Consider the following 14,487-nt stretch of genomic DNA (forward strand, 5'->3'; position numbering starts at 1 on the left):
GACTGTCTTGGTGTGTTTGGACCATGATAGTTTGTTGGTGATGTGGACACCAAGGAACTTGAAACTCTCGACCTGCTCCACTACAGCCCAGTCGATGTTAATGGGGGCCTGTTTGACACGCCTTTTCCAATAGTCCACTATCAGCTCCTTTGTCATGCTCACATTGAGGCAGAGGTTGTTGTCTTTCCACCACACTGACTTCCCTATAGGCTGTCTCATCGTTGTTGGTGTTGTGTCGTCAGCAAACTTAATGATGGTGTTGGAGTCGTGTCTAGCCACGCAGTTGTTGGTGAACAGGGAGTACAGGAGGGGACTAAGTACACACCCCTGAGGGTGTTCAGCCACGACTCAGTGAAATATAAGATATTACAGTTTTTAATGTTCCATTGGTAGGACAATCTTTATTTTGCAATGATTGCAGAAGGCAGTCTGACCTCCGCCCTGTTTTTCTCTGTCTTTTCTTCACGCATATTATGGGTATTTGGGGCTGTTCCCGAGAAAGCAGTATATAATTTGCGTTGGAAAAAAGCTTCCTCCAGTTCGAGGAGAGTAATCACTCTTCTGATGTCCAGAAGTTATTGTTGGTCATAAGAGACGGTAGCAGCAACATTATGTACAAAATACGTTTTTAAAAACTAGTTCCAAACAACGCAAAAATAAATAAATAGCACAGTTGTTTAGGAGCACTTAAAACATCAGCCATCCTTTCCAGCGCCATTCTACCAGGGACTGTAGTAACGCCTCTTGCACTGAGATGCAGTGCCTTAGACTGCTGCGCCACTTGGGAGCATGAATTATGTCATATAACCATAGGTGCATTCCAAATGGCACCCTATTCCCTATGCCAGGGTTCCCCAAAAGTCATATTCGACCCGTGGGTGATTTTATTTGGCCCCCAAAATAGCCATGTAGTACATAGGGCAAGGGTCCCCAATTACATTCAGCCGTGAGCCGATTTTTCTTAAGCGGATGGTCGAGGGGCTTGAAACATAGTTATAAATAAAACAAGAGAGCAAGAGAAAGAGAGTGGAAGAAAGACAGACTGACTAATGAAACAATTGGTTCTTGGTGCGTGACGTCTTGATAGAAGTTTACCAATAAATCAATTCAAAATCAAATGTATTGGTCACATACAAATGCTTGTGTTCCTAGCCCCAAAAGTGCAGTATTATCTAACAATTATCAACAATACACAAATCTAAAAGTAAAAGAATGGTATTAAGAAATAGGACGAGCAATGTTGGAGTGGCATTGACTAAATCCAGTAGAATAGAATACAGTATATACAGACGAGATGCGTAAAACAGTATGTAAACATTATTAAAATGACTAGTGTTCCATTTCTAAAGTGGCCAGTAATTCCATATCTATGTACAGTGTATAGGGCAGGAGCCGCTAAGGTGCAGGTTTGAGTAGCCGATGGTGATGGCTATTTAACAGTCTGATGGCCTTGAGATGCGAGCTGTTTATCAGTCTCTCTGTCCCAGCTTTGTCTGTGCTGACCTCGCCTTCTTGATGATAGCGGGGTGAACAGTCCGTGGCTCCGGTGGTTGATGTCCTTGATGATCTTTTTGGCCTTCATATGACATCAGGTGATGTAGGTGTCCTGGAGGGTGTCAGTTTGCCCCCGGTGATGTGCTGGACAGACCATACCACCCTCTGGAGAGCCCTGCGGTTGTGGGCGGTGCAGTTACCATAACAGGCGGTGATACAGCCCGACAGGATGCTCTCAATTGTGCATCTGTAAAAGTTTGTGAGGGTCTTGGGGGCCAAGCCAAAGGTCGATGTGTATAGGGGGGTGCTCCCTCTGCTTTTTCCTGAAGTCCACGATCAGCTCCTTCATTTTGTTGATGTTGAGGGAGAGGTTATTTTCCTGGCACCACTCCACCAGGGTCCTCACCTCCTCCCTGTAGGCGGTCTTGTCATTGTTGGTAATCAGGCCTAGTACTAATCCTTGACCTGTCATCCTGTCATGCACATCATGTACTGTATGTTATGTGCACCCACACAGACACAAAAATACAGATACAGTAATTGACTTACGATGGCTGAGTTTCTGCCCCGTTTGGCCTTGCTGTCTGGGAAGCCTCTGAGAACACACTGACACATGCTGTGTTGCAAATAGTGCACTACTTTTAACAAGAGCCCTATGGAACCTGGTCAAAAGTAGTGCACTATAATGGGAACATGGTGCCATTTAGGACATACACTCTGACACACAGTCTATCTCTGGAGCCCTGGACACTACAGCCTACAGATTGACCAGTACTCCGCTAAGAACGAGCCCAAACGTCACAGGAAAAGACAGGACGCTACAAAATAATTTTTAAAAACCCTCCTGATAACTCTGCCGTGACAAGAGAGCTGAGTAATACAGGTCATATGGGTCTTACTGCCAGGAGATTACTGCCTGCCTGGCCACAGTCGGTCTGTGTCCTATTCCCAATCTAGTGCACTACTTTTGGGCCCTGGTCAAAGGTAGTGCACTAGCCTTATGGGCCCTGGTCAAAGGTAGTGCACTATATAGGGAATATGGTTCCTTTTGGAAAGCAGCAGTTTGTGATGAGTAGAGGAGGATAGGATAGGTCTGCTAAATAATATTACAGTTTAACATGTCATTAAATTAGGGGAGAGCAAGGCCATTTTACACCGCAGATCTGCAGGTGTGGTGGAGGAAGATGGGTTTGGGCTAGTCTGTCTGTCTGCCTGCCTGCCTGCCTGTCTGCATTTATCTACGTGTTTGATTCAGTATAATCTCATAATATTCATTCATTCATCCTAAAAACTGTAACACCAGATACATATCTGTGTGGCACAAAACGCAAAGCTAGAGATTTGTTGTACCCTTGGTGCTATTTTGGACCAAATAATTCCACACATGCTTATCATTGGTGCCTATAAAATGTAGCCGCACAGGCAATACACATAACTGGATGATTAAGCAATCAATATGATAACCATGTATTTTCCACCCCATTCCATTCCAGGAAATTCCATTGCAATAATCGGATCTTCCAACATTTCTCCAGGTTTTTTACCTATTTGTTTACATCACATGTTGTAATCATAAATACTTTCTACGTATTTAAGAAGTCAGTCTGCAATTGTAATTCAGATACCCCATGCATCCATTTTCATACTAAGGCCGGTGTTCCCAATTTCGCTCGTAGACAACATGTCTTTGAAATGCGTTCGTGGAGATCGCATTCAAGGCAAACACTACAGATGTCGGCTCAATTACAAATGACTTTTAAAGCGGCAATCTGCAGTTGAAACAATAACAAAGCGCACTCCCTGCCCGTTTCTGTAAAACGCTATTGTGATGGGGCTGAAGAAATGTGACCACTTTCAAAATTCATAGACAGAGCCATAGATGCAAGGACTGACCATTCATGATATGGATGTATATATCAAAAATGATAGTTCTAGGCCTAGATTTAATCAGATCAAGTGTTAACCGGAGACACCTGCATAGCCGATGATTTGGTGGTGTCAGAGGTGAAACTGTGTTAGAGCTGTCAAATGGGTGAACAGCTGCTCTTGTGATCATTGTCACGAAGCCACACACGTCCCACTCATCTTAGTGTACAAGGAGAAAGTGTAGGCTATATAGAAATAATGACGTTCAAATGGAAAATCATAATGAGGATTTCTATCAGCCTGATCGAGGTGGAGATGACTTTTCACATTCCAGTGTTCTAACTTACAAACAAGGCTGCGTGGGATTTCTCTTAATGAGACTCTGTGTAGCCAATGGCAATGTCCACTTTAGGTAGAATGCCAGAAGCCGCTGTGGATTTGACTGCTCTAACCCAGTTCCAATCCGGCACCGTCAAAACATCAGCTGTCGGCTAAAGCGAATCTGATTGAATCGGGCCCTTAACCATGTTTTGTGGCTATATAGTGTTTGTTTGCATTTACTTTCATTACAAACATTGGAGTAAAACAAGCTTATATTTTTGGGTTCTGATTGGGTAAGCTCATGAGGCATTTTAAAGTTATATTTATCAAGAATCAATGAGTACATATAATTAAATAATGAGACCAAGAATGGGTATACAACTGCAGTGCCCCCTTAAAAGTAAGCGTGGTATAGTGTGATTTCTGATTGAATCCCGGCCTAAAATACTACAAACCCTCTCACAAGAATTTGTTGACTCTCCCCTCCCCCTAAAACTATAGGATTACATACCTGATAGTGATGATCTGGCCAAAGTCCAATTCGTAGTTGTTAACCTGGGCGATGAAGATGGCCGCCACTGCCTCATAGAGTGCCGTCCCGTCCATGTTGATGGTGGCGCCCACGGGGAGTACGAAGCGGATGATGCGTCGGTCGATGTGGTTGTTCTCCAGGAGGCACTTGAAGGTTATAGGCAGTGTGGCAGAGCTGAGGAGAGAAAGAAGCAGATTGCGTTTTAGATAAGTATTAATATTGGATTAAACTCGCTCAACTCTATTGTCTTGTAAACTGAACAGGCATATTACCGTTAAACTTTAGTGATGGGTGGACAGGCCAGCCATATTGATTGTACCTATGTGTATGAGTCAAATCAGCATGGTCTGAGGGGTTTTGTCCGTTCTAGGGATTATATTTCTATGATTAGATTAAGTTGAAATGGGCTGTGCTCAACTCTATTTTAGCTGCAGGCAGTCTGCGTTAACTGACAAACTCAGGTAACAGTATTTCACTGAGGAATGGTATTTGAAGATATTAGTGCTTTCCTTAATGAGTAATATAGTTGCTTGGCATAGCAGCTAATCTAGCTGCTAACAAGCTATCAAACTAGCAACGTTTCCTTGACAGCTTGAACATAGCCTGCAACACGATTAGCCCTTGTCACTGGGACCATTTATTGTCCCGGACTTGTGGCTGTCTAAATCTTTTTTGTTTGTTGTTGTTTAAATCTGACCTGCAACCTGCCCTCTGGATATGTGTGGAGTGCCAGTATTAGCCTACGTTGCTACCGTGGCGTCTAAAGCCAAAGATGGGAGTCATGGCGAGGACAGTGTTTCTCTATCACAGGTGAAGAATCTTTTAAACAAACAAGCAGTTTTCGCAACAACAGGAAAATGGCTTAAAGAGCATTGTCCAAATACTGATGGACTCAACTAACAAAAGAATTGACAATCTGACCAGAGAGGTCCAGGACCTTAAGAACAGTTTGCAGATCTCCCAGGGAAAGGTGGATGTCCTAAAATACTTGCGGCAAGATGACAGCAAACTGTAAGCACTCTTGAGAGGTCATTAGCACTCTCTGTAAATCATTATTAACAATGACTGGGAAAACAGATTATCTGTAAAGGCAATCCAAGAGGAATAACATCGTTGTGGATCGCATGTCTTCACATGAGAACTGGGTCGAGTCTGAAGAGAAAGTAAGAAAAATGACCACTGAAAAGATGCAGATGGATCATAAAAAGATTGAGGTGGAGTACATCCGCAGGTCTAGAATATGTAACCAGCCTAGCTGACAGACCCAGGCCGATAGCGGCCAATTTCCTGAGGTTTAAGGACAAGATGTCTGTTCTAAAGAGAGCCAAGAACTTGAGAGGAACCAATGTCTTCCTCAACAAGGACTTTTCTGAAGCTGTGTGCCAGAGGCAGAAAGAACGTATCCCAGTTCTGAAAGCTGTCAGAGAGCATGGGAACATTGCTTACATCCACTACTACAGGCTCATTGTCCACCCTCCCTCCCAAAAGACTGGGAGGAGTGAGAGAGCCAAGCTTCTGGGTCAGAAGCTTCATCCTAACAAACACACACACACACACACTTATTTATTTTGTCTACATATTATGTCTATCAGCGATAAGCTACCAAGGAAAGGGCTACCAATAGTCCATAGTAATACATGTAGCCTTAGAAATAAGTTACATGAAATCAATAACTTGCTAACATCGGATAGCATTCATATACTGCCCAACTGATTGATTTGATATACTGGCAAACTCTGAAATGTATTTGATGATACAGCAGTAGCAACACAGGGATATTACATCTACAGAAAATACAGAAATGCCTATGGGGGAGGTGTTGCTGTATAAGTTCAGAGGCATATTCATGTAAAGCTTAGAGAGGATATCATTTCAAATGGTGTTGAAGTGTTGTGGTTACAAGTTCACATGCCCCATCTAAAATCCCCTTCTTTTAAGATGCTACTACAGGCCACCATGTGCTAACAGTCAGTGTTTGAATAATACTGTATGTGTGCAATGGTTGACAACGTGTGTGATGTTAACAGAGGTATATTATCTGGGTGACCTGAACATTGACTGGTTAACTAGCGGCACGGCTGTCAATTTTTGGGTCCTTAAATTAAACTGGTATACTTTTTTATTTATCACAATTTTCTTTAACCCATTACTGTATGGTCTTTAATGCAAGGCCGACAGACAAGTTCCTTACTTTTTCCCCCTGAATAAATGGAAAAGTGCCTTTCTTGAATATAGGGTGAGACATTCTTACTAATTTGCTAGAGAACCAGTTCGGATTTAAGTATAACTTTTTTATGACTGAAGCCTTTGGTGAGGTGACTAATGCTTTAAAATTGAATAATTTCTGCCTTACGAATTCATATTCAATGCCTCGCAAAGAAGGGCACCTATTGGTAGATGGTTAAAAATAAAAGCAGAAATTGAATAGTGTATCAATACACCCAGTCACTACAAAGATACAAGCATCCGTCTAACTCAGTAGCTGGAGAGGAACGAAACCGCTCAGGGATTTCATCATGAGTCCAATGGTGAATTTATAACATTTACAGAGTTTAATGGCTGTGATAGGAAAAAACTGAGGATGGATCAACAACATTGTAGTTACTCTGCAATACTAACCTAAATGACAGTGAAAAGAAGGAATCATATGTAGAATAAAAATGATCCAAAACATGCATCCTGTTTGCAATAAGTCACTAACGAAAATGAAAACAAAAGGGGCGGATCCTTAAAGGTTAAAGGTCTTACTCACATTGGCTGCGGAGAGCATGATCACACAGTTGTCCGAAACAGCTGATGCTCTTATGCATGTTTCAGTGTTAATTGCCTCGAAGCCAGCATAGAAGTTATTTAGCTCATCTAGTAGGCACGTGTCACAGGGCAGCTTCCCTTTGTAGTCAGTAATAGTTTGCAAGCCTGCCACTTCCGACGAGCGTCGGAGTCTGTGTAGTATGATTCGATCTTATTGCTGTATTGACGCTTTGCCTGTTTAATGGTTCATCGGAGGGCATAGCGGGATTTCTTCTAAGCTTCCGGGTTAGAGTCACGCTCCTTGAATGCGGCAGCTCTACCCTATAGCACAGTGCGAATGTTGCCTGTAATCTATGGCTTCTGGTTGGGTTATGTACGTACAGTCACTGTAGGGACGACGTCCTCGATGCACTTATTGGTAAAGCCAGTGACTGATGTGGTGTACTCCTCAATGCCATCGGAAGAATCCCGGAACATATTCCAGTCTGTGCTAGCAAAACACTCCTGTAGTTTCGCACCTGCTTCATCTGACCACTTTTTTATAGACTGAGTCACTGGTGCTTCCTGCTTTCATTTTTGCTTGTAATCAGGAATCAGGAGGATAGTTGTGGACAGATTTGCCAAATGGAAAGAGAGGGAGAGCTTTGTACGCCTCTCTGTGTGTGGAGTAAACGTGGTCTAGAATTTTTTCCCCCCTCTGATTGCATATTTAACATGCTGATTAGAAATGGGGTAAAACTGATTTCAGTTTCCCTGCATTAAAGTCCCCTGACACTAGGAGCGCCACCGCTGGATGAGCGTTTTCCTGTTTGCTTATGGCGAAATACACCTCATTGAGTGCGGTTTTAGTGCCAGCCTCGGTCTGTGGTGGTATGTAGACAGCTACGAAAAATACAGATGAAAACTCTCTAGGTAGATAGTGTGGTCTACAACTTATCAAGAGATACTCTACCTCAGGTGAGCAAAACCTTAAGACTTCCTTAGATATCGTGCACCAGCTGTTGTTTACATAAATTCATAGGCCCTCGTCCCATGTCTTACCAGAGGCTGCTGTTCTATCCTGCCGATAGAGTGTATAACCCACCAGCTGTATGTTCTTAATGTTGTGTCGTTCAGCCACGACTCGGTGAAACATAAGATATAACAGTTTTTAATGTCCCGTTGGTAGGATACACGTGCTTTCAGCTCAACCCATTTATTTTCCAGCGATTGAACGTTAGCTAGCAGAACGGAAGGCAAGGGCAGATTAGCCACTCGTTGCCTGATCCTCACAAGGCATCCTGATCTCTTTCCGCAAAACCTACGTTTCCTTTTCCAGCTAATCACAGGGATCTGGGCCTGGTCGGGCATCCATAGTATATCCCTTGGGTCCGACTCATTGAAGAAGAACTCCTCGTCCACCTTGAAGTGAGTAATCCCAGTTCTGATGTCCAGAAGCTCTTTTCGGTCATAAGAGACGGTAGCAGCAACATTATGTACAAAACAAGTTACGAACAACGCGAAAAGACAAACAAAATAGCATGGTTGGTTAAGAAGGCAGCCCTACCCTCCGGCACCATCACTTTACATGTAGTGTCTATATTTTTGCTCAGTGTAAATGACAAGAAAGACACAGACAGTGGTAAAGCTGATTCAAGCTAATATTTTGTCATTTAATTTCAACCAAACTCAACACGAGACAGAGATGCTTATTTCAATGGCTATGATTCATTCAAGAGCAGAGAGATTCACTGAAAGATCCTGTTCATTATATTAACACCCTTTACTGCTGTCAATGTTTCATTGACAAACTCCCCAGTCCCTCCTGGTGACAAGAATACCCATAACATGATTTTTCCTGAAAATACAGAGGATCAACAACATTGCTTTCACTCCACATAACTGGTCAGGTGAGGGCCCTCGGAGTGTGGTGTCAGGAAAATAACCTCACACTCAACGTCAACAAAACTAAGGAGATGATTGTGGACTTCAGGAAACAGCAGAGGGGACACCCCCCTATCCACATCGATGGAACAGTAGTGGAGAGGGTAGTAAGTTTTAAGTTCCTCGGCATACACATCACAGACAAACTGAATTGGTCCACTCACACAGACAGCATCGTGAAGAAGGCGCAGCAGCGCCTCTTCAACCTCAGGAGGCTGAAGAAATTCGGCTTGTCACCAAAAGCACTCACAAACTTCTACAGATGCACAATCGAGAGCATCCTGGTGGGCTGTATCACCGCCTGGTACGGCAACTGCTCCGCCCACAACCGTAAGGCTCTCCAGAGGGTAGTGAGGTCTGCACAACGCATCACCGGGGGCAAACTACTGCCCTCCAGGACACCTACACCACCCGATGTTACAGGAAGGCCATAAAGATCATCAAGGACAACAACCACCCGAGCCACTGCCTGTTCACCCCGCTATCATCCAGAAGGCGAGGTCAGTACAGGTGCATCAAAGCTGGGACCGAGAGACTGAAAAACAGCTTCTATCTCAAGGCCATCAGACTGTTAAACAGCCACCACTAACATTGAGTGGCTGCTGCCAACACACTGACTCAACTCCAGCCACTTTAATAATGGGAATTGATGGGAAATGATGTAAAATATATCACTAGCCACTTTAAACAATGCTACCTAATATAATGTTTACATACCCTACATTATTCATCTCATATGTATACATATATACTGTACTCTATATGCATCCTTATGTAATACATGTATCACTAGCCACTTTAACTATGCCACTTTGTTTACATACTCATCTCATATGTATATACATACTGTACTCGATTCCATCTACTGTATCTTGCCTATGCTGCTCTGTACCATCACTCATTCATATATCTTTATGTACATATTCTTTATCCCCTTACACTGTGTATAAGACAGTAGTTTTTTTTTTGAATTGTTAGTTAGATTACTTGTTGGTTATTACTGCATTGTCGGAACTAGAAGCACAAGCATTTCGCTACACTCGCATTAACATCTGCTAACCATGTGTATGTGACAAATAAAATTTGATTTGATTTGATTTGGTCTGTATAACACAGTGAAAAGAAGGAAGCCTGTATTTTTTTTTAAATCCACTCCAAATCATCCATTCTGTTTGTAATAAGGCCGTTAAGTAATACTGCAAGACAACACGGCAAAGGAATTAACTTTTTGTCCTAAATTAAAAACTGTATATAGAGTGAAACCCTCTGTATTTTCGGCAGCATCATGTTATGGTTATGGTTGTCGCCAGCAGAGACTGGGGAGCTTGTCAGGATCAAAATAAATATGAAACCTAGCTTTTTTGGGGGACAATGACACATATTTTAATGCCAAAGACACCCCAGAATTGCTTTCCAAGAGGTGTTGCGTGTTCCTTAGTGGTCCAGTCTCAGTCCTGACTTTGCTTGAAAATCAGAGACAGGGTTTGAATATTGCTGTCCATCAATGATTCCCAGCCAAAGTTACTGAGCTTGAGCAATTTTGACAAAAACAGTGTATATATGTTGCCCAAGGAGTTGTGCAAAGTTGGTAGAATCGTGTTCAAAATTATTTACAGCTGTAAAGGCTGCCAAAGGTGCTTCGACCAAGTATTCTCTCTGGGGTGTGAAGACATACGCAAACAAGACTGTTGAATTTATTATGGATTTATTATGGATAAATGAATAAACAATATCACCATTTTAAATAGAATTGTATCTAGGTAAACTTATACTCTGTATGTTTAATTAACAATATGAGTTCATAAGAAGGAATTGTGTGACAGGACAAGGAGTAATAAAATGTTAATGAACACCATTCCAACTAGGCAGGAACAAATGGGTTGTGGACTGTGTAAACACATAAGGTCGTTAGCCTATGGTGGACCCAACTGAAACATAGCTCTGGGGTTTTTAGATAAGGCAGTGAGTGCATTCCTAGGGTTTCTGTTAATTAAAACTGTCAGTTCAGTGGTTATCGATAATGTTGAGGGGTCAAAAGTTATCTGGGAGTGTGTTAGTAAGTTAGAATTAACTTTTCACCTTACTTTGTCCCGGTCGAGAGGAGGGGGTTCGGTTAAGGCAGTGAAATGACGTCATGATCTGTATATAAACTGATGCATGTGTTTAAGGGGTAGCGCGCTCCGAGAATACATTCTATTACCTATTATTTAAAGACTGGTCTGCGTCTATTTTATGCAAACAAGAAATCTTACAAATTCTCATAAAATAGATGAAGGGCTTTCAATTGATGAAAGCACATTGGCATAATTAAATTATACTAACAAAGACATCTTTGTTTTTCAATGTTTTATAATTAGAATAATTTTCTATAATTGTCTTTCACTTCGAAAATGTGTAGTAGGTTGTGTAGATCCGTAGGGAAAATATCAAATTGCATCCCTTTTTAGATTACATTTTAAGGCAGCAAAATCTGAAAATAGTGCATAGTGAAAGTCTATACACCCATTGCACCATCTATTAATGCCTTTTTCAACGGTCACCCTAGTGGATGTCTCCATGACTAGATCGGGTTGGGGCCATACAGGGGACTCAAGGGTTCCATACCAACAAATGTGATGAGATCTGAGTGAAATCAGTGCCATATGAGTGAGATCAGTGCCAAAAGATGTGACCAAATTTATTAGGTTAGAGCAGGGAATGTGACTGGAGCTAGGGTTATGGCTAGGGTTAGGGTTACGGCTAGGATTGCGGCTGGAGCTAGGGTTAGGATTGAGACAGTGTGTGGATATGAAGCTAGGGTTAGGGTTAGGGTCAGTTTAATGGTTGTTGATGTTTACCTGGACGAGGTTGCCAGGGAGATGAGCAGGGCCTGCAGGATGCCCCTGATGTAGACGATGGGACTCTTCTTGGTGATGAAGAAGTACATGGCTGGTAGGATGAAGAGACCGTGCAGCACCAGCCCCATCACCACGGTGATAGCGTAGAACCCCAACTTCTTCCCCATGGCCGACGGGTCGTCCATCTCCAGGATCTTACCGGCAACCAGGAACACAATGCCAAAAGGGAAGTACCTGTGGTGGACCAGGAAATTAAGAGTTGTTTACATTGTAGATTCTCATTGTAGGTCCTTTTTTTTACCAAATAGGCTAGTTTTTTAACAGAGCTGGCTCTAGCCTTTTGGGAGCCCTAAGCGAGATTTGGTTGGCCCTGCTCTTGACGGTGGAGAGAAACATTTTGGTTTTTAAGTTACTTTCCTGCAATTCTACACATTTGGGGTGTACAAAAAATGTGGCAGTTTTAAAGCAAGATTTCTGCAGTTCTACACATTTTTGCTATGAGGCAGAGAAACATTTTGTGAGAATACTCCTGGTAATTTTATAAAACATGTTAGGCAATTCTATTCATTTCGCCATGGGGCAGCGATATTTTTTAAACAATTTTACATCTAATTTCCTGCAATTCGACCCATTTTGCCATGCGTTGAAGATATATGATATTTTATTGATTTATTTTGCTCCTTTGCACCCCATTATTTTTATTTCTACTTTGCACATTCTTCCACTGCAAATCTACCATTCCAGTGATTTACTTGATATATTGTATTTACTTTGCCACCATGGCCTTTTTTTGCCTTTACCTCCCTTATCTCACCTCATTTGCTCACATCGCATATAGACTTGTTTCTACTGTATTATTGACTGTATGTTTGTTTTACCCCATGTGTAACTCTGTGTTGTTGTATGTGTCAAACTGCTTTGCTTTATCTTGGCCAGGTCGCAATTGTAAATGAGAACTTGTTCTCAACTTGCCTACCTAGTTAAATAAAGTGACTGAAATAACAAGAGAAAAATTGCTGATCCACAACCAAATGTTGATCCTGCACCTTGTGCATTCTACTATTCTAACTCTCAACAGTAAGTTGAGACCCCAACTGAGTTCCTTGTTTTTTGTGAGGGGCCTCTAGCTCTTACCAAATCACTATGGCGACAATCTTCAGAACAGCCTCGTTCAGACTCTGACAGAAGTTGACCAAGGCGCTGCCATTAGGCCCCATTCTTCCCAGCATGATACCTGGAGAGACCACCACCAACAACAACACATAGTGTTAGACTGAGACAACATGGACACCATACCGTGGGCTAGATTGATTTGCTAATAGTTTGTGCTTTTACTATAGGGAATTGATAAACACTGAGGAAAGAACTAAAGTGTAAAGTTTAACAAGATGAAGGGCAGAGATGACAGTGATAGTATCTGATGTCACTCAAACATAATGGCACAACAAGGCAGTATGCCTTAGGGGGTTTGTGTGTGTGTTTGTGTGTGTGTGTGCATGCATGCGTGCACGTCGGTGTGTGCATTTGTGAGTGGAACTGTCCCTCACCCATAATGTCATCACAGGGTTAGAGGTCAGAGGTCAGTGATGACGTCACTCACCCATGGTGGCGGAAAAGATGACGATCCCCAGGACGTTCATGCCATCGCTGGTCCCGGGCAGTGTGCGCATCTGGATGTCAGGCGGAGGTGTCAAGTCCAGGGAGAAGTTCTGGATGTCGGTGCCGTTGTCGTCCTGGACACCGTAGATATAGACCCTCCGGGTGGTGCTCTCCATCAGGGAGGCTGCCACCGTGGGTGGGGGGGCCTTCATGATGGGGATACTCCTGGTACGGTACTAATAAGACCAGATGTATACATGAATATCATATTAAAGTATTCAACATATACTGTATAAAGCTCTCTGTCAGGGCCACTTTGGGCAGGGGGGGCTTCATTATGGGAATACTCCTGGAACGTTACTAAAGTAACAAGACCAGATATATACTTAGTGTACAAAACACCTTCCAAATATCAGAACAGCCTAAATTCATTGGGGCATGGACTCTACAAGGTGTCGAAAGCGTTCCACAGGGATGCTGGCCCATGTTGACTTCAAAGATTCTCACAGTTGTGTCAAGTTGGCTGAATGTCCTTGGGTGATGGACCATTTTTGAAACACACAGGAAACTGCTGAGCGTGAAAAACCCAGCAGCGTTGCAGCTCTTGACACAAACTAGTGCACCTGGCACCTACTACCATACCCTTTTCAAAGGCACTTACTTAAAACTTTTGTCTTGCCCATTCACCCTCTGAATAGTACACATACACAATCAATGCCTCAATTGTCTCAAGGCTTAAAAATCCTTCTTTAACCTGTCTCCTCCCCTTCATCTACACTCATTGAAGTGGATTTAACAAGTGTCATCAATAAGGGATCATAGCTTTCACCTAAATTCACCTGGGCAGTCTATGTCATGGAAAGAGAGTTCATAATGTTTTGTACACTCAGTATATATACAGCATATACATTAATGTCATACTGAAGTATCTAACATGTTATGTGTAGATAGATATACAAGCTAAGCATGATGATGGTACGTGTATGAAAAAGAGTCGGAATTAGTTAAATATACTGTACTGAATGCATTCCGGTCAACCGTCACCCATAATTTGGTGAATTTGTATTTCAAATATACAGACTTCCATTCAAATAATCTCATTCATCTCCTATTATCGGCATTTCATGCTTTGGCACTCCTCCTAAAACTCTTTAGGAAACTAAA

At 42.4% G+C, this 14,487-nt stretch overlaps 1 protein-coding gene across 1 annotated transcript in view; it reads right to left on the reverse strand.

The window, feature by feature from the left end:
* Positions 1–14,487, reverse strand: part of LOC112226574 (excitatory amino acid transporter 5-like) — a 72,773-nt gene that overhangs the window by 17,980 nt on the left and 40,306 nt on the right. Inside the window, exons 5-8 of the mRNA XM_024390980.2 lie at positions 13,325–13,559; positions 12,859–12,958; positions 11,725–11,958; positions 4,193–4,387 (exon numbers count right to left, since the gene is read on the reverse strand). Coding sequence (XP_024246748.2) covers positions 4,193–4,387; positions 11,725–11,958; positions 12,859–12,958; positions 13,325–13,559 — 764 coding nt within the window. The remainder of the gene's footprint in view (positions 1–4,192; positions 4,388–11,724; positions 11,959–12,858; positions 12,959–13,324; positions 13,560–14,487) is intronic.

This window comes from Oncorhynchus tshawytscha, linkage group LG28 (genome assembly GCF_018296145.1).
Source record: "Oncorhynchus tshawytscha isolate Ot180627B linkage group LG28, Otsh_v2.0, whole genome shotgun sequence".
Classification (NCBI taxonomy): domain Eukaryota; kingdom Metazoa; phylum Chordata; class Actinopteri; order Salmoniformes; family Salmonidae; genus Oncorhynchus; species Oncorhynchus tshawytscha.